The 22084-nt window shown below is 31.4% G+C and overlaps 1 protein-coding gene across 1 annotated transcript in view; it reads right to left on the bottom strand.

Annotated features, from left to right (window-relative positions):
- The window catches only part of LOC148235915 (O-acyltransferase like protein-like), a 57441-nt gene extending 36285 nt beyond the window's left edge, over positions 1-21156 (bottom strand). The window contains exons 1-2 of the mRNA XM_088184050.1: positions 21070-21156; positions 18289-19119 (exon numbers count right to left, since the gene is read on the bottom strand). Of these exons, the coding sequence (XP_088040176.1) occupies positions 18289-19012 (724 nt within the window). The 5' untranslated portion in view covers positions 19013-19119; positions 21070-21156. The remainder of the gene's footprint in view (positions 1-18288; positions 19120-21069) is intronic.
- Between the last annotated feature and the right edge of the window lie 928 nt (positions 21157-22084).

Below are 22084 nucleotides of genomic sequence, written 5' to 3'. Positions count from 1 at the left end.
CTGTAATATTTATACATCGCATGTAAATAAATAATGCTAAGTAATGATATATTTGAAATCATAATTTCACTAGCACCTGCCAGATAAATTATATTTTCATTGGTAAAAATATATATTTACCGGTGAAAATGTATTCCGATATGATTGTACTGAAATGACATATTTTTAAAAATAATTTCGGGATAGATTCGAGACTGTTTTTATAGATTTTCTTTGAGAAAAAACCTGAGAAATTCTGGTTTAGAATTAGGAACATCATTTCAGCTTTTTTTCCAAGGGAAGAAGGCAAAAGTTGTCCGGTCAGTGATATTTTTTTTAATATTTAGATTACATTAAAATTCATAGCATTTCATTAAATGACATGCATTTTTCTGGCCATATTCAAGGAGCTCCTCTCCCCAAACGGTGTTCCTACTTTTAATTTCTAAATGCTCAGTGACACTTTAAGACCCCTCAGAATATAGTATTTTTTATTATTATCTACTCTTTATATACAAAAGGGTTTTAAAAATAAGTTTGAATTATATACGATTTTTATTTTAATCTGTTTAGGCATTAAAAAAGATAAGGAAGTGTTAAGGTGGCGACTGTATATTTCTGATAAAGTTATTCATAAAGTATAACTAAGCAAAAATTGGTATGCATTTAATTCAATATACTTATATCTCGGGAATAATCGCTTTTTATAGTATTAAATATCGTAAAACAATAATAAAATATAAAATAATTCGGTTGTTCTATTAGTACTTGCGTTTTTTTTACATTTTAAGAAAATGTACAGCTTTTTATAAATTAACGATTATTTCGCTGTATTCGGAGTTTGTTAACAGTAGTCGTATCAATGATGCTATTTAGTTACGGGATATTTTATGTTTCGATATTTGTAACCCTAAATCAACAATGGCAATGGAGTTAAACGATATTATGCATTATAAGTTTCAACTCGGTTATAATGCGACAATAGCAAATAAAAACATCTGTAATGCAATGTGCAGGAATGCCATTAAATTTAGAAAGTGTCAATTGTGGTTCTAAAAATTTCGTTCCGATAATTTTGACATTGAATATCTACATAAGTGCATATAGTCTTTAGGGATTATTATAGCTGCCTGGATTATATACAGCTAGCATAATAGATAAATGTGTCGCTTGCATCAGTTCACAGACATTTAAAGAACTAAGAAAGGTGTAAAGAAATCACATTAATTGTCTGAATAAAGCCATGCGAATATCAATATGCTTAGTATTCAAAAAAAAAAAAAAACTAGAACGTCAAATATTTTAGTTAAAAATAGGTAAATAAATATATATATGTGTATTGGGGTTATAATTAATTTTTATTTGTGTTTGCAACATTTTTTTCATTTTGCCAACATAGTTGATTGCTACTTCTGCCTTACTGAACTCTTATGCCTGCATTACACTCTCTGGAAGTTATGAATGACGTGCGGACGGCGGCTTCTGTCACGTACAGCTGACATATTTGCGCGCGATCGAAAAATGTGTCAAATAATCGCAATTTTTAAATTGTCATATTATTAAAATTACGCTACTGATAATTATAATAGTTTGTGTGGGCACTCACCAATATAATATCAGTGAAAACTTTTCCGTCGTAAATATTAAATTTACGCAAAATCTTTGTCGGCTTTTGCAAAATGCCATAAGGCATAAAAATGATACTCCAGAATACGAACACCACATCTGTGACTAACATAGAATTTTTCGCCATCGATTCTAAATAAGAATTCGTTATTGTGTGACGGTTTTTATATAAACGTACGTATTTTATATAAAGTACCATTAATTATTTTTTAATTATTTAATTTTACATAAAAAAAATATAATAACGATATCTGTTAGAAGAATATACTAACAAAAATATAATTAATCCCTTTTGGTGCCCTAAAATATTCAAAGATGTCAGTAAGAGTCTGTTGAAGTCCCCGATAAGCATGTGGTATTATAAATTGACCACGTGACCACGATGCAGCACCTGACATGTGTGTTAACCATAGGACGCCTACGCGCATACTGAAATTTAACCGAGTTACTCGTTCTATCTCAGTTTGCGAAACACCCTATCATTATCTCTCTCACTCTCGTCACTTAACATGCGAGAAAGCGAAAGGGAAAGTATCTCACCGCTTGCACTCGAAAGAACAGCTCCGACTTCGGTCCTTTTGCCGACAATGTTCGGAAGTGCTCGAAACTGGCCAAGTGGACTAAATTACCGCCACTTTACCTCCCGTTATCGGTAACCTCGGACAACTTCCGAGAGATTTTAGAGCGGACAGAACCGAACTCGATCGAAGTAACCCACTATATTCTCCGTCCCTGGCCAACCTTGACCAACTTCCAGAGAGTGTAGTACAGGCAACAGGATTCTCAAGTGAATCTGATATAATACCAGTTTTCACAGTTCTAACATACCAGTGCATACTCCACCATCCTCCATTTCCATCCAAGAAATGCTTTTCTGCTTTTACTTCGAGTCATCATCATCGAGCAATGAAAGTTACGACGACGAAAAGAAAACAGATTTAATTCAACAAAGTGAGCCTAACGATCTGGTAAGGGACCTTAATTTATCAAAGCAATAAGCTGAATTGCTCGGCTCACGACTGAAACAATGGAATGTACTTTCAACAGAAACTAGGATTTCTTATTTTAGAAAAATAAATTAAAGCCTAACTGTTTATTTCGATATGATGGATGGCGTTTGTTATTGCAAGGATATGCGTGGATTATTCCAAGAAATGAACGAAGATTATGATCCAGGTGATTGGCGTCTGTTTGTAGATTTATCTAAAAACAGTTTTGCTCCACATTGGTAACAAAAAACATCGATTCCAATAGCTCATGCGGTCAATATGAAAGAAACCTATGACAGTATTTCTCTTCTGATAAATTTGATAAAATACAACGATTTCCAATGGAATATTTGTGGAGACTTGATAGTTATTGCTTTACTGCAAGGAGGATTTACTTAGTATTGATGCTTCTTGTGTTTATGGTATAGCAGAGCAATACATGAACATTATAAAAGAATAGCATGACCACAGAGAACAGAATTTGTGCCTAGGAAAGACAATATTAAATTTAAGCCACTTGTAAATTCAGAGAAAGTTTTCTTACCACCTTACATATAAAGCTTGGTCTCATGAAAAATTTTGTGAAAGCGTTAGACAAAGACAACATTTCTATAAATTCACCTCACTAGTGTTCAGTTAGCTGCCTGTAAGTCATTCAGAGTTTTAGTGGAAAGCTTTTTAGGTAATAATAAAGACCCTAACTATGCTGATTAAGTGAAACAGTTATTAGGTTGTTACCAGAAAATGGGTGCAAGAATGTAACTTAAAATTAATTTTCTCCACTGGCAACTTGACATTTTTTGGAAAATCTAGAGCCAATAAGTAACGAATCAGGTGAGAGATTTCATCGAGATTTGACTACTATAAAAAAACATTTTCAATGAAAATGGAATGCTAGTATTATGGCATATTACTGCTGATTCCTGACAAAGTAGAATATAAGAGAAGAAAAATGTCTAAGAAGCATTTTTAATTCTGTTTTTAACTGATAATAATACATTTGGGATCGTTTTTAATATAAACTAGTACATAAATACATTACCTACTATTTTTACTCCATATTATCACAACATTCATTAAACCCTTAGACCAAAAACATAGTTACCAATTAATAATTTTACTGTAACATCAAAATGTTACGTGATACACTATGTTCACCATAGAGACTTTGAATATGAATGATAAACTTAGTTCAATTACACTGGCCAACAAAATCTTTGTTGGCCAATGTAATTGAACATGCTTCTAGAACAGAAAGATTTATTTTTGAGTTGAATTGTTACTGAAGACGAGAAACGGATCGCGCGACGTAAAAGGCAGTGGTTGGATGTCAATCAACCCCCAATTCTAACTCCGAGAACAAGATTATACCCCAATAGGATAATGTTAATTATTTAGTGGGATATGAAAGGCATAATTCATTATGAGTTATTGGCTCAAAGACGGACAATTACGACATACATTAAGTGCGTACAGTGAGATACATCATCTTTAAGTGACGAGAGTGAGTGAGAAATAAGGTCGTGCGGAACGCATGTAACGCACGCCCTTATCTCTCACTCACTCTTGTCACTTAACACGCGAGCGAGCGAAAGGGAATGTATCTCAGCGTACGCGTCTGATTCATAAACATAGTGTGCTCGGCTAATTCATTCAAAAGCGACTCAGAATATTGAAAGACATTCTCTTGTAAATTAAAGAAGAGTAATTTTACATACAGACAGTTCGTTCTCATGTATCAAGATGATGATAGAAAAAATCAACGGATTTTTTTGGGAGCTTAAATTAATTTGATAATAAGAAATGGTCAAAGCACACAATTATTGATTATAATGTGAACAATATTTAAATGCATTAATTAAAATGTGAATATAATTCGATTTGTCAGGACCACTCATAATTGTCGTGTAGAAATTAGTTATGCAAGACTTACTAAAAGGGTCATAAAACTAATGAGAATTTGCATCTCGCCAAGATCCATTAATAACGGATCATTAGTGCCGACACCAATGCGAAGAAATGTACATCTAGAAGCATTAGACGTCAGAAAAAAATTTGTCAGTCATTACAAAATTTACACAATTTTAAACGCAATCCATCATTTATAATTACCCAAAAATTTAATAATATGTGTAGGGCAAAAACAAAGTTTCTAGCTCCGCCCCGAATCACCTTCATTGGTAAAAAGATCGATAATATTATGAACGTTGGACTCTTCCCTTTCTTTGGTGAAAGGAAAGGGGGCAAAATTTAAAATTCACTTCCAACTTGGAATATATGAGAATTCAGCCAAACTCGCACTAGCCGCTCTTCCAATTCACGTCAAATGTGGTCCAATTAAAAGTAACCGGAATAGAAGAGTGCAACCAGATATTTTAGAGACTTATAATTACACTGTCGAATTTAAAAATATTTTTTAATCAAAAACATTGTTTATAAAAATAAACGTGCGCGCCGCAAAGTACATACAATGTATTTTTAAGTGGCTTCGAAAGACCAGCGAAACATTATTATTGAATCTTTAATTCAGTTTTCTCTACAAGTCTAACAAATTCACAGACGCCAACGGTATATATCAGCTTGTGAACTCACGGTTAGATTGATCCAAGCACTTGAACCATAACAAAAGTTTCACTGGGCATGTCCCAATTAAAATAGATGGCACAAATTGTATGGACATTCATAAATTATGCCACATATTAACAATAATAATAAAAAGCGTTGAAAATATTAGAAACTAATTCAAGAAATATATGTATGTATCTTCAGAGATAATTTACTTCAGTGTTTGAGATTAAAGACCTAACAAACGCATGAGTAAAGACACTTTTACTACAAAGGTCAGGTTATTACTTGGTTGGAGTATTACGCTATAGGTTGAGTTTGGCCTTTTAAACTATTCTGCTTAATTCGGGTAAATTTATTGACATCACAAACTGATTTTTCCAAAAAACTTTTACTTTTGTTAACCATATATAGAACCAATTAATTATTTACGATTCGCAATAATCAAAAGAGTACTTAGCATGCATTGGAGTGCCATAAGGGTCATTGAATCGGTCCATTGCTGTTTAATGTCCAGAAGTACTGTGTGATTTTGATTTGGTAAACTAATGACTTTTAAAGCATTGTAACATTTTATAGAAATTTCAATGTCATATTATCAATCTCGAGTGTAGATTATGGTATACTGCTGTATCCAATGCTAAAATCTAAAAGAAAGCCGGTTTAACTTTTCTAATTAACACCAAACAAACTTTTAACATTGATCGTCACTTCGTGATTTAGTGATATTGTTTCGCATCCTATGATGAATCACTATGTAGTCGTTTGTGGAATGGAAACACGTCACACGTCGCGGTAATTTCGAAAGTTATCCAGATGCGTTTGGTGGAAACGCACTAATTGCGTTCGCGATTTTCATAAAGAAATGCGAAGAAGTAGAAGAAGACATTGTCGAAAAGTCGGCATGAAGAAACATTTGTGTGGCAAACCAAAACAGTGTCGAAATACAGAAACATCGCCTAACGTTCACCAATTATGCGCCGTTACGCGGACATAAAGCACAACTAAACAATTATTGAGTTATGGCTTTCTTCCTGGTTTATTTACTCAAAGGAATTAATACAAGTCCATTAAGAGCGTAAGATTGTTCGCGAATTGGTGCTAATGTGTTCTTTTTTGGCAATTTTTCCGTTGAATGAACGAATAAAATTGAATAATAACCGAACGGTTATGCTAGCAAATTATACGTTTTATTATTGTGGTTAAACCGTGTTTTATTGCGTAAATTTTGCATATTTGTTCAATATTTCTTTTAGTGCCGACGTCGTTAGTTATATAATTATTATTATATGTTTATAGTTTAGTGGGTCAAAACGAAAAAATCGACAATTTATGTATTCTCTATTGTTTCACTCCTTTTTAGATGTTGATCTTTACAACATCATATTTAAGCTATTGTTAATTATACAGTTAGTATAAAAGATATATTTTTTTAGCTCCCACCAGCATCTTTAATCGAACAAAAATGTTTAAGGTGATCTTTTTTATTTTTTTATAAAAAGTCCTTTATACAAATATGTATATACTGCTCAAACCTATTGTTGTACATTAGAAAATCAGACAGTGTGTTTATTTTCAACATAAAATTAGGTTATTTTTATGTTAAATGTTAAGTATACTAGAAAATAAAGAAATTTAGACAACCACTATATAGAGACACTTAAAATAATTTGATTAAAATTTTGACGAATGTATCATTAGATTTCAATCTATTTTACTGATCTGATTTTTAGCATATTGGAAGCTTTTTTGAAAGATATAATATTTTCTATTTTTTAAGGATTTAAATGAACTGTAAATTTTGACAAAATATGGATCTTCAAAATTTAACCAAATCATAACTGATAAAATTCACAAAAAGAACATTCTCAATAAATTAGACAAAAGTAATCTTATTGTATTTTGATTATAAATGTCACGTATATTCAGTGGCGTAACTATGAGAGTGGGCCGCCCCGGGCGGCACTTGCTTAGGGGCGGTATATTCGCGATGGAATCGTCTAGTGTGGTTCTTAACCGTGAACAAACTAAAATTTATGTAAATCTACGAATACCAAGAGCTTAACAATAATCAATTTATTATTTTAAAGATTGCCCCGGGCGGCACATACCCTAGCTACGCCACTGCGTACATTATATTTACAAATAATATTATAGACTATTGTAATTAACTAATATAATAGAAAAATATATAATATTAAAAATAGGTACTTGTTTCTTCATAAATTATTATTTATTTAATTTCAACTTATTTAGGATATGTATTTATATTTGAGCTAGCACTGCTCTATTTTATGTTATTTAAATAACATTAAATAATCACTACCTCGATATTAATAAAACTATAATAACATATTTGTGTCCCTCGAATTTACTAAGAATAGAAGTTTTAGTCTGCGAAACAAACAAAAAGCGCTTATGTGTATCTGAGCTAACGTCCAAAGCACTAGCATCGAAACCGATAGACCCTACTTTATAAAAAAAAGGGGCGGCAACTCTAACTGCGTATTTTAGAGAGTGACATCGCGACAAGTTCCGCGACAAATATCATCAGTGGAATATAAGCCATCATATATCTTAAACATTTACTTCTGGCTTGGAGTTCAACTTAACCCGCTTCAATAAGAATTACAGTGAATAAACCGAGACGACCCTTAGAAACCAGAAAAAACAGCAGCTTTTTACGTCCGTACCTCACCTGAATTCCCACAAGTGCAACCTGATTTTTGATACTCTTTGTAGCCTATATACAGTACTACGTAAAGAAATATTTAGGTACATATCTCCACTGAACAGTATCCTAGAAAAACATATATCATAGATTGACTGCGTTGCTAATTGTTACCGATTTTTAATCTACAGTTACACAGATAAACGATATGAATTACACCGCAAAAAAGAGTCTGGTTCCACCCCGGATTGTCGACATTGTCGATTAGAAGGGACGTTGTACTTCTCTAATTTACTCAAGGGTATATACGTATTACTAAATCACTTTCTTTAGTCAGGAATTTACATAGAATTATCACTTCGCTTCGCTACCACCAAAAAAATATATTTTTAAAAATACTAAAAGGCCATATAACTAGAAATTAGTTGGATAGTTGGTATAGATGGACAGAAATTGTCCTCGGAGATGTATAAGCATTCTTCATAAAGCTCAGATGCTTTAAAAACACTGCTTTAAATACTTGTTAAGATTTTAAGATTACAAGTGACTGAAGTTTAACTACGTGTAATCCATTGCCACTGCCGTTACCGGTAATAAGGGCCTACGAGTTCAACCATTACGGGTGGGCACCCAGCTTGTGACTGTAAATATACAAAGAAGGGTGTTGATTAAGAAGAGCCGTTCACGCGCACTTACGATGTGAATAGAAAATCCTGAGGACAAAATCGCCCGTCGGTGTTTTTATTTTAACAGCCTACAAGACATAATTACGGGTCTGCCTATATTTGGACCTTATTGTTTATTGTTAAGAGAGTTTTTTTAAATATTTAAAAATTTCTTAAAGACTTAAATAACATATTCCCTTTCAACTTATTTTTCATCATGTATTGCCATCATTATGTACATAGGTATTTGCCTCCTTTGATGAAATTCTCTCTATTTGTTTATAATTCTAAATATAGAAGTATATCACATAAATAAATATTAAATACTTTTACAGATATAGACCATTGCTCTTATAGAACAGTGGCTCTAAATCGAATACATTGAAGAGCGGAGTATGAATGATTTACGTACGTGTTGTAACGTACTGAAATAATTGTGAGAGTAACGGTTGTTCCATTTTTCTGCATAGTTTCCTTCCGTCGACCAAGTTACCAAGAAATGGAATCTTGACCTTTGGTTTGGTAATATTTTACTTTCGATTTTTCTTCATGACGCAATGGCGGACAACAACTGCCGAGTGGCAAGGTTGTTTCGAGTAGTGAGTGCGCTTTCTTTCGTTCTTTTTTATATTTTTATGTGATTCAATTAAAAAGACATTGAAGTTGTATGCTCATTTAAACGGTTTAAACTCACAATAGCGTCATTTCTAATATTTATTTGTTGGCGAGAAAGTTTAAAGATAATAAAGATTTATTGCTATATTTTACTCAAAACATGGTTGTGTGCTTTCATCATTCTTCAATTAACTCGCTTAATGCTTTAGAAAACCGTTAGTATAAATGAAGTTCTGTGTAAAATGGGCGAAGAATGCTTGTTACTCTAAAGTAAAGACTGTATATATTACACCTTAATGTCTTCGTCATCCTTATTTATAAATGGCAATAAATTATATGAGCCTGATCTCATCATTCAGTGCGTTCCTTCAAATTCGATTCGTCTAGTAATAACTAGTAAATTAATGAAACAATATGCGTCATTTTAACGGACAATTACTAAAATATTTGTGTGGAAATGTTTATGTAAACATATATGCAATGTATTATGATCAAAAGCTCATGTTGTAACTCTGACTAGTTTTTTTTTAAACAATTGTTTTAAGGCGTCTATATGTATTCGATATAAAAACGCCTTTCACGATGAACCTACTTATTTCATATCATATATGGATAAGATTATTAAATTACACAGAAAACTAATAGCATATTTGTTCTTTAAGACGTAATCTTAAAAAAATACGTTCACGAATGAGTACTCAGTTCGAGTGTATTTAACGGATGTTGCGTATATTTCACGAAGAACTCTGCGTAATAAATATTAATTTTCTACGAAACAACTTTTCGATCTTGTTATATAATAACATAAGTATTGCCGTTTGTAACGTAGTTGGTGCATCAAATGCAAACGGCGATAATTGAGGAAACTGTGATGAAATACTTTATTTGTCTCAATCATCTTTTATATTAAATATATATATAATATAATACACGGATTGGTATTGTAATTTGTGTATAACTATGTGGGCGCTAAGATTTTTTTTGTATAAGGATAATTGTCATCTAATGATTGATGATGGTTATTGACCTTAAATTGCAAAAGATCGAAGGTTGCCAATTCAATATGAATACTTAAAAATTGCTCAATCTAAGAATAACAATACATGTTTAGAAATATGACTCGAATTATATTTTAATAATTTTATAAGCATAGCTAAACGAACCCTATGGCTACAACGCAATGATTATTATACTATGCGAAATAATAATGTACAACAATCTATATTAATATTTATTAAAATTATATCTTTAAAAGGAACCAAATACTAGCGTTAACTATATGCCAAATCGCATAAAAGCTCGTATGGGGGCCCGGTCAATTTACCATAAGACTCGTTTTTTTAAAAAAAAAAATAATTTTAAAATTTTGCATACGACATTTTTAAGTAGGATTTCATTTTGCAAAGTTATGACACTTTAAATTTTTACATTAGCCGCCATTTTGAAAAAAAAAATATTTTTTTTTTCATACAGAACGTATAGGGGGTGATCAGTAGTTCTATACGATACTAAAAATTTAATTTTTAATCTTTAAAACTAAGCAGTTAAGAGCGTTAAATCTTCTGAAAGTCTCAAAATGGCTCGTATGGGGGTCCGATCGAACTGATACATCGCTTGTTTTGAAGCAAAAAACTATTTTTTTATATTTTATTTAGATGAAGTTTAGGCTTTTAAATGTTTCATATATAGCGATCTTTTCGTTAAAATATAAACCTACTGAGTTACAAGTGTTAAAGTTTTTATACTTGTCGCCATTTTGCAAAAAATTGACACATTGGATTTTGCTAACGAACATATATAATATTAAGATTAATACAATATGTATAAAAAAAATAATTATTCAACCGCCCTATGCTTACGGACGAACGTAATACGAGCGAATACTACAGGCAAAATAGACATATATCGTACACGGCAGAAAATTTTGGTATTCACCAGACGCGTACGGTGAGATACTTTCCCTTTCGCTCGCTCGCGTGTTAAGTGACGAGAGTGAGAGATAAGGGCGTGCGTCCGAGCGAGCGAAAGTGTCTCACCATACGCGCCTGGTATTCACATAGATTTTTTTTGTACTCACATAGAAAAAACTTAAAGGTATGGCGGTTAAATTGTTACTATCATAAAAATTAAAAAAAATATGTTTATTTTAATATAAAAAATTGATAGCTCTATGATAAATTAAACTTTTAAAACTTGTAAAATTTATTTTAATATAAAATCACTGTAATTTTTTTGTAATTAGTTGTACAAGAGCCGTTAAAAAGGTTGTAAAAAATAATGTATATTTGTCTATTGCGTTTGCAAAGAAACAGAGCTGTTTTCTCAATAAGAACGAAACACAATATAGCATCAACGATGCCGAAAGCAATTAAAACGAAGACGGGGAGTATCGCAGATTTAAATAATAAATAATGCGCATTTTTAAAGTTAGCCTGCACCAAAAAATATCTGATTTAATCAGGTACAAATTTTATTGATCTCAGACTTTAACATAAAAAATATTTACAAAAGCAAAGCGCATTTTAATTTTAATTCATGGATAATCGCGTTAATGGATATGTAATTGTATTTCTATATATAATATCTGACCCGTTTCTTGTGCGTACAAAATCCAGGATTAAAAACATTTTCTAAAATTATTAAAAATTGTGTATAAAATAAATTGATCTACACATATACATATCATTCATAAAAGTGTACTTAATAAAAAATGTTCAGGAGCTAAACTTGCATCGAAATAAAATTAAAAAAAATGTTTTTTGCTTTAAAACAAGTTCTATATAAAGGTTTAATTGTAAATGATATTTATTTCAGTAAATCAGTTAATTATTTCGAATGTATTCAAATAATAAAACGAGTCACATTCGATTGTGGTTCGATTTGGCAAAAACCTCTATATATGGAATTCCGCCTCTCACTCTGTTGTAATTATATTTTCGCAATCGTCGCCAAAAATTAAAGGTAAATATTGAACGAAATTTCTATCTCGAGTTCTATGTATGACGATGATTTGCAATTTTTTGGGTTGCGATATGTGTTTCTTTCATTCGCGCTAAAATGCACGTGAGAACTTGTATAATATTGATCAAACTAAGTCTTATACACTATTACATATAATTAAATTATTGTGGCAACACTGACAACTCACTTTTATACACTATTCTCAAATCAACACCTAAAATGAATTACTAATGCTGCACTTCTAGTTAGATTCTTAAGCTTTGGGTTTTAAAATTTCTCTTTTATACTTCTATCTCTAGGATATAAGTAATTAAAACAGGTTCTTATGTGTTATACCGATCCCGACACGAACTACGCCTTTTTAGCTGCTGCTATCTATTGCAACTTATGTTTGATAATTCTTTTAAAAAACTACTACTTATTGTTAAGTCCAGTAATTTAACTCATAAAAATTCATACACTCGCAGTGTAGAGGGGATTAAAAATAAAGGCATTTACATTTTTAATTAATGATATTAAAATAGTATGAAGAATTAAAAACATTAATGAATACAATACCAATAAAAAGTGTCAATACTATTTTTTTAAGTGATTCATACTTAATCAATAAGATGTTAATTTGAATTACATCTGCTGAAAAATAGATTACCATAATAAATTACTTTAAACAGAGTTAAAATTAAATATTATCAGTATTAATTCATTAGAGATGAAATATTGAAGACCAGTAATTGAGAAAATCCACAGCTGCATAATTATCTCGGAAGTAACAGCAATTTCTGTAATTTCGGCAATTACAAAGTGTTTTTTCTTTGTCAGCTATTAATTGAATGTTAGGAATAACATAAAAATTGACACAAATTGGCTGTAGATATTCTAACGATATATCGAATAAAAAATAACTAGTACTTTCTTGTTATCGGGGGTCAAATTTATTCTAAATAAATATTTTTAGTGTTTATACATTTCATTTATTTATATACAATTATAAATTACATTTTTTAATAGGTTCGTTGCAGAGAGTTATTCATGGGGTGCTTACTGTTCTGACCAACGCTCACTCGCTGCCGTTCGTTCGTACATAAGCGGGAGCGAGTGAACGTTGATTACAACAGTAAGCACTCCATGATGTACATATATAAATAAATAAAATGTACGAATAAATATTTTTGAGGATAAATACACAATGAATTAATAAATAATACACAACTGTGTTTTCAGAGTCGGTATGTTTTTGGTGTTTTTAGGATTTTAAAATTTCAAATATGATCAGATGAATATACGAATAACTGGCGAATATATTCAGAGTGACGAGAAGGTTGCTCTCAGAATAACTAAAATACGTATTAAAAAAACTTTAAATGGTCAGATAAAGATTTTATGCAAAAATTTATGGAATAAATTTTTGAGTCAAGTAATTTACAGTAAAAATAATTAATAAACAAATTTACTAAATTATACATTTACTTGACAAGCACAAAAAATATGTACATTTATGTACTATGTATACATGTATTGATATATGTAGATCAAATTTTTTTTACGCAATATTTAATCCCGCATTACTACAGACAGGAAACGGGTTAGACATTATAGAAATACAATTAAATATCCATTAGCGCGATTATCTAAGAATTAAAATGCGCGCATGCTTGCAATATTTGTAAGCTTTGTAATTATATTTGTGACCATATTTTTTTATAAAAATTAATGGCGAATAAAGAGAGAAGAGTAAGTGCGCTGACTTTGACGCAATATGTATTGTTGCTTGCCGATTCAAGAAAAAAAAATTCAATTAAATTTAGACTATCGTGATCTAACAGGTTATCTCATTGCGACACGATGGTTAAAAAACAATACATTGTATTATTACAATACACAAAAAAAATCACTAGCGGTGATATAACAGCAAATTATATGAGCTGTTTCTGGAGTCTCGATATAATAGCAAAATATATTACATTATGTGAGCCGGACATCTCCCATGCATCTACGCCTGCAAAGCTGTTAACTTTATTAAAGATAAGAGGAGTTTAGGTAGACTACTACGTTGATTGGATATATAGAAAAATAATGCTGGGTTTTACATATATTTAATGAGCGTAAAAGTGTTAAAAATGAATTTCAAATAATGAAAAATAAAATCGTATACAGTTCAATCAGTAGTGATAAATAAAAATATATAATATAAATGTGTATTATTAAGTTTTTTTATTTACCAAGATCATTATGTACTTACTATATGTACTTGTTAAATGCATAATAAATCTAATTGGTATCAATATTTTTCCCTTCCTGAACCATAGTGTATTCGTTACGGTAACGTACGTGACGATCGGAGATTTAGACGTATTATAACAAAGGCCGATCCTCTGCTATTTTTGCTCCTTATTAACGACATATTACTAACTCAGAATATTTATTATATGCTGACCTGATAGTGTTTCAGTGTATTCGCACAAATTCAGATTCACTTTCTTTATAAAAAGATCTGGTATTGACGTGGAGCTGGTCGATCGACAATCGACTACCTTTCAACATTGCCAATTGGCACGTTGTCGTCTTTTTCAGATCTCTTTGCCCAGTGGAATTCTCTTACAGTTTGTGCATAGAAATATAGACTGTCAACGCTTTAAGAGCGATTTTATATGCACATCGCCAAAATTTGAAATAAGGTGTCGAATATGCTCGACTTTGTTATGCGGAGCGTGTCACTTTATTGACTATTTGTGTTCTGTACGATACGCTAGTTTGTAGCGTTCTAGAATATGACTCCATTATCTGGAATCCGATTGATGCGAAGTACTTTTTGTAGTTGAAGAGAATTCAAAGAAAAATTCGGGTCGTATCTGTATTCCTTGCTAGGAGCATTGCAATACAATTCATTTCATTCTAGGCGTAGTGTCTATTCAATATAGAAGTTTTTAATGTCAATAACCCATCAGATTTATAATAAAAAATAAAATAAAATAAAAGCATTGGATCTTGAGCAGTACAAATTGGAACAGTTACGCAAAAAAAGGAAGGAAAATGGTAACAGGCAATAAAAATCTGTTTCCACCCTCAAAGTGTTGAGGAGTTGTAGAACACAAGCACTTCTTTTATTTCGAAAAGCGCGTACATATAACTTCCACCAGGATCTTACGTCTAGAACTTTCTCCAGATAATTCCGAACCTGCACCGAGCAGAACTACACAGAGCGTCGAACGAGACTTAGAAGACCGAGGAAGCAGCCGCTTTTCACTTCACATCAACTCTAAATTCAGAAGACAACTGGATTTTATGAAACGCAGAAAAGGCTACGGAAACAACACGTAGCAATAATTGATACAGAATCAGCAGTTTAACAAAAAAATATAACTACAGTACAAATACAGTGAATCTTTAACAGAGCTTTCAAAACTATTATATTTTAAAAATATGTATTGAATATAAAATTTATTATTACCTGCTAAAGGCTTTTGAAACAAAATATATTTAATACTGATGTAAGGTGTAGTAAGTACGATATTTATGATTGAAAATATTTCACATAGGTTTGCATTGCATAAAGGTATGTGTATTAAAATCGTGATAGGTAATTACACAACTTTCGTTGAAAAGTGACATGTCTCAAATAAATAATGTTAGTTAACGACCGAAAAATTTTCGTTACACGAAATAAATTATCTTGAAGATTGTCGTTAAAAAATAGTACGAAAGTATGTGTCGAAAGGGTTACAGAATGGATGGAGTTAATGGGTAAACCATTTCGAAATTCTTCAAACAGATAAAAATATATTGGGAAAAATGTAAATAGTACAGATACAAATACATAAATATTATTTTATATGTACGATTTAAATCCATTTGTCAAACATGCAATTGACATTTGTTCCATATTTTGCAATTTTACTCATGTGATTATGCAAAGAATAATGCGAAATCTATTGTATTTTTTATTGCAAATGGACGTGAGCTACTGACAACTGTTATAAGTTTCAGACAGACCTTGGAAAGACATGAATAAAAAGCTTTAGTATTAACCTTAATCGCTACTAGGATTGCTGAATTTTTATGTTTGTTTAATTTGCAATTGAAGCTATTTCAAGATCAGATTGAAAAATAGCATATCATTAAATAAAAGGGAAAATAAGTGGAATATAACTTAAAAGCATATAATACTTTATCAACACACAGAGATAAATTGAAATAAAAAAATAATTGATACATTAAGCAATTTAATTTTATAGCTTTATAAAAACGTGTGTAGTGGAACATACGTATATGTTTTCATATAACCGTTTTTTTGCTTTTAAGTAAGATCCAATTTATAATAGTAAATCAAAATTTTCCTAACCAAATAACAATCTACTAAATTTACATTTTACACTCGCTTTTGCAAGTAAAGTCAATAAAAAGCCAATCATAAATGAAAAGTAGATAGAAAACCAATATGACGGTCACGTTATAAATATGTTTATAAAAGAAAATGAAAGTGTCGACATGATTCCTGTTAAAACTAATAACGTTTTTCTTAACCACCTTTCATAAAATGAGTCAAAGCATTTATTGTCAATGTTAAACTTACAAAATCACCGTTGACACGAATGATGAAAATACAATTTCAAGTTTAGGATTTACACAAATAAACTAGAGAGCAATTTTTATGTCGTAAAAAATGTTCTATATAGTACAAACATTTATTTAATAGATGGCAATAATAAGCTATACTTTTTGCGGGTAGATACTATAGAACCCGTCGTTAAGCTTTAGGAGGGGAAATAAAATTTAAAATGACGGGCATGTACTTTCTAGCCCATCGGTTAAGTTTCGTTTGCATATGTTTATATACTTTTACTATGCATACTTTTTTTATTTACAAAATCTTGCTTTTGTTTACTAAAACTCACAGCTCATTACTTAACTAAATTATTTATATTTATATCCTATAAGAGAACTATAGACGTTATAAGAAATCAGATATGAATCAATGTCAGGCATCGTGTTTCGTACATTTTACGGTATTATTATAAGATGGTCGATTAATTATTAAAAAATATTTTACTACTAAGATTCCTAAGATACGTTCATATTTCGTAGAAAAAAAGTGAACCAAATAAAAAAAAATACTAACCCAATAAATACAAGCCTACTTTAGCAGTCATTCCTGTTGAACAAATGTTTTATACCACTTGACTACTTATCCCAAACAATAAGAACATTTAAGATACTTTACTCATAAACAGGAACGTCATTTCAGCATTTTTTAGGGGTGGGGGGCAATAGATTACTAGTCAGTGGTCGTTTTTTTAATATTTAAATTTCATTAAGATTTATAGTATTACATTAATAAATGACATGCATTTTTCTCCCCAAATTCAAGGGAGAGAAAATTCCCCCACCTTCCCCCCTCCCCATGACATTCCTGCTCATAAACTATTTTACTGAAATAAAATTCTAGGGTTTCATGAAATGTACTGCGCAAAAACTTGCTGTTTTTTTTTATATAAACTGTGTTATTTTATTCAAAGAAAAAGATTTTTTTATAAATTTCAGGTTTATTATCGCAGAGGAAAATTAATCCAAAATTTTTTTTTTGGTTCAATTGCTCGTGAAATGAAAATAATTTGTAAGCTTTATCAAAGAGAAACGGACGACGTGGATAAAAAAAATGTTATGCATCTTTGTCTGTCTGTCCAGAACTTTTACAAACATTTCGATAAAAAGCAAATGTAAAATTTCACTCGCTGTTTACTCGACTTTTGATTGCTAATGCATATTTGTTGCTTAAATTTATTGATATTTCTTAAACGAGGTGTTTGGTTGAGTCATGGATATAAATTATTTACTTTTGTACCCTTTATACATAAACAACACTATTGCCAAATTCGAGAGTTTACACACCGAACTGTAATTGAAAGGCAACTGTCCTGTAACTGTCAAAAAAACTGTCCTTGTCAAGTGATTGCCATAAAATGTTTTTCATTCAGATTCTCGCTTAATAGAGATTCATAATATATACAGAAAACAGACATGGGCTAATCTGCATTCCATCTGAAATTTGCCCAATTCAACAATTCGATGTTTGCCAAACATTAAGAAGGCACACAAAAAATAATCGTCTGCTAATTATGCGAACCACCATGGCCATACCAAAGTCAAACACTAGTCTTTAAATTTTGCGGAAGACTTACTTCTCATCGTACGATTTCATAATATTTGCATATGTACTTACTTTTAAGCGCCCAGAACTGTCCAGAAGCCAATCCCCTGAGATAATCGCCCATGTGTTGTCTGCATCCAGAAGATAGGCGAATCTTCATGTCGTTCCAATTTTCAATCATTTTTTTGGCACTGTACACTTCTAAAAGACTTTCGATGCCGGTTACGTTGTTAATTAAAGATATATCATCATCGTCAAAGAACACTTCTTCAGAACGCGTCGAGTTCGTTTTATTATCCAAAGATTTGGTGACTCTCTTGTTGGGTATCTTGTTAATGTTGGTCTCTACAGTCTTCTGGTGGATCTCTTCATCTTTTTCTTTCTTGTCAAGATTGAAGAAGTCATCGTGTAGAGTGTCAAAGTCATCGTCTTTGGATTTGATGCTTAGATCGGCGCTCAGATCTTCTTTCGTCAGAAAGTCCACTCCTTCCGAATTGGCTTGCTTGATCTTTTTGACTTTAGGAGTCGGACTCGAGAATATACCACCTCCGCCGAAGAACGATCTCAGATTTACATTGTTTCGATTGGTGAAGTCGTTAAAGGCTCTCGCTATCGAATCGGCTAGTTTCCGATCTGTGTTCACTTCTTTCTGTTTAACGTCCGGGCCATCATCCAAGATCGATAATCCGAAATCAGCATCTTCGTCTTTCAAGTTGGACTTTGTTGTATTTTTCGTTTCGCACCTCGTTAGTGCGACGATCACGAGCAGACCGCACAGTATTTTCCGTAGCTTCATTTCTAAGCGACTGTAGAGTCAATATCACAAAGAAGTGTGTGTAACGTAGCGGAACTTGCGTTTATAAATCCTCAACGTCAGAGTGTAGACATTTTATATTATGGTATCTGAAATTAAGGTTATGGTTATGCGTGTGGTAAGAAGAACAAAAAAAGACCAGCGCGTGTGAAAGAGAAGAAGAATAATGAAGGGAAAAACACTTTCACGGTTACTTAAGTCATATATTCATATACAATTACGGATTTTCGGACAACTGTGCGTATTGAGTCGAGAAAGCCACTTTCGTATGTCGTTCACCTTTCTATTAAGCAATGATTCGTTAATTCGACCGGCAATGACGAATACGGTCAATATATGTGGAATCTTGTTATTATAATCATACTTATATGATCACTTCGGAATGTTAATATGTATTATTTTATTATTTTTTTACAAAAACAAAATGAATAAGATATGGAGCAAACAATTTGTTTATTGTTACATTAGTTACTTGTCTATAACAACGAAGAATGGTAATATAATATATATTAAGTAAATAAAATAGTGTATTATAGCAAGCTACATTTTAGCACTACCTCTATTTTTTAAGTTCAAATTACTTTATAATGTAAATTTGATATGAAAATTGAATATCTCCTAAATGTATTTTTTATTATTTATCTACCGTTGAAACATAACAATTTACCGTTGCTATGCGTTACAACTGGGCAAACACAATCAACAACTACTAAGTAAGTAGTGACACATCTAATTAAAATCAGTGACATATATTTATTAATTATTAACTTTTATCACAGCTTATAATAAGAAAATATCACTATGGATCTTCCATTTTCTTTTAACCCTTCCCGGTCATGCCGAGTTAATTCGGAAATTAGCCTTTTTCTGCTAAAAATTAAATTTGTACTAACATTTTTAAATGTTTTATAACGCATGCATATTTTTATACTACTGCATAAGAAAGGGTGAATCCGTGCAATAAGTTTTGAGTCATTTAAAAAAATACTGTGACCGGGAAGTGATTAAATATTTATCCGGGAGACTATGAAAATCTAAGAAAACCTAATCTATGATGATCGATCAATAACATTATATAATATTAACAGATTCCGATCTTCTAGACACGATAGAAATTAAAAAACACTAACGTCTATATGAGTTTCGAGCTCAGGTACTCGGGTACCTATATCACTGATATACGATACCCGAGGTTCATACAGTAATCGAATAATCCATCTCAAAATTATTTGAGTTTAAATTCATCAATTTTATCCTATGCCAAAATTAAGCAACATAGATTATATTTATTTTATTTTATTATTTAATTATTTTTCGATTCGTATTTTCCATGATCGGAGGGGGGGTATATCTAAACAATTAAGCCGTACAACGAGATCTATTCAATAAGCAAAAAATAAGTTAATCTATATGTATAATTATTAGGCCACACAGTGAGATATTTTTTTAAATAACAAGATAAAATTGCTTAGCAATGATGAAAACCTTACGGCTAAAGAGGGAGGGAAAATATAAATTATTTTTTATGTTTGTTTGATGGATGATGAAATACAATGAAAAGTATTTGTAATACATCTCTCCGGTAAAAGCAAAAGTATTGCAATATAATAAGCATTAATGTACCGCTGGAAAATTCGAAGTCTTTCTAGAACAGTTTCTAGAACAGAACATCACTAAAGGTGATTAAAAAATCTTGTCATATTATGTTTTGGTCTAAATTTTAAAAAAGACATGTAAATTAAAAATAAATTTTAATTGTCATATTTGGTCCTAACGTTTAAAATGCACGTCCTTCTTTGACTGCAACTATCTTATAAATACAGATGCACCAAATAATCATTTAATTATTTTAATTTATGTGTATGTATATGAATATTGTTTTCGTTTAAATTTAAACCTATTGATGTGTTATCTATTTTTTTAATTGACATATTTTGGTCTAAACGTAAAAAATGTGTCCTTCTCCCCTTTTGTTAAATATTTATTTTTATTTTTAACATTTGCATGTATAAAAAGGGGCCGTGAAAATGCGCACGTACGTTAGAAGGTGCCGGGTTCGATTTCGAGAGCAAACACTGCGTTGCTTGTTACCGCGCGCGCTTCCGATTCCAAACTGAGGTATCGACGGACATATTCGAATTTGTTCGGTTACCTAAAATGATTATGCAACATTGCGCCACGAGAAGAGAGGGGCTGCGAAAGTCCTCAGGCGACGACAACACAATAAATGGAAATGCGCGCGCTCAGCGAAAGTCAATCTGGGGGCCGCGGTGACGAAATCCTGAAACGCTTTCAGCACTTCACCCCGATGCATTTTTTCATTCATGTATTATGTGAATGATTTATATCACGAATTTTGTAATTGTGGTTTTTAGGTGTAAATTTGCATACATTTATTAATTGCAGAGAATTTGTTACGAAATGGAATGAATATATTTTTCGTGGAGTCTTATACAAAAACTTCGATATTTTCTATATACCGTTAATTATAAAAATATGCATATAAAATAACTATTTTTTGTACAGCCTCCATCTTTATCTGAACATTGTATTTTTATATTATTCGTGCTCTAGTAATGATCACTCACGAAAAAGGTGAAACCAATTGAAATTCATTGACGAATGAAAATTCAGTATAGTGAAGCATATTTGTCACTTCAGAAAATGTACAAATGAACTATATAAATTACTATACCAGCAGTTTAAGATCGCCGAGTAACAGTGAATGAAATAGCCTTACTTCATGAGATGTTCAGCAATTTCACATCAGCCAACTCTTTAACATTCACCGCATTTCTCAGATTTCCTTCCCCTATATTTACATATTTAGACTGCTTTAAGAAGAAATGATTGGAAAGTGGTTAAGCTCCAATAAGACATGCAGCAGGTGGTGCACTTTAAATTAAAAATTACACAAACGTTTCATGCAAGTGCAATATATGTCAAATAAAATATTCTCTGAAATGTCTAAAATGCAGTGGAAACAAAATTATTACGTTAATATTTTTTTGAACTATTGTTATAAATTATTGATTTTTCTTTCAGAATAAAAAT

This window comes from Plectrocnemia conspersa, unplaced genomic scaffold (genome assembly GCF_051122295.1).
Source record: "Plectrocnemia conspersa isolate PC_06_02 unplaced genomic scaffold, ASM5112229v1 ptg000004l, whole genome shotgun sequence".
NCBI classification, from domain to species: Eukaryota; Metazoa; Arthropoda; class Insecta; order Trichoptera; family Polycentropodidae; genus Plectrocnemia; species Plectrocnemia conspersa.
The sequence above is the reverse complement of the archived record's forward strand: the minus strand, read 5'-3'. Positions and strand labels throughout refer to the sequence as shown.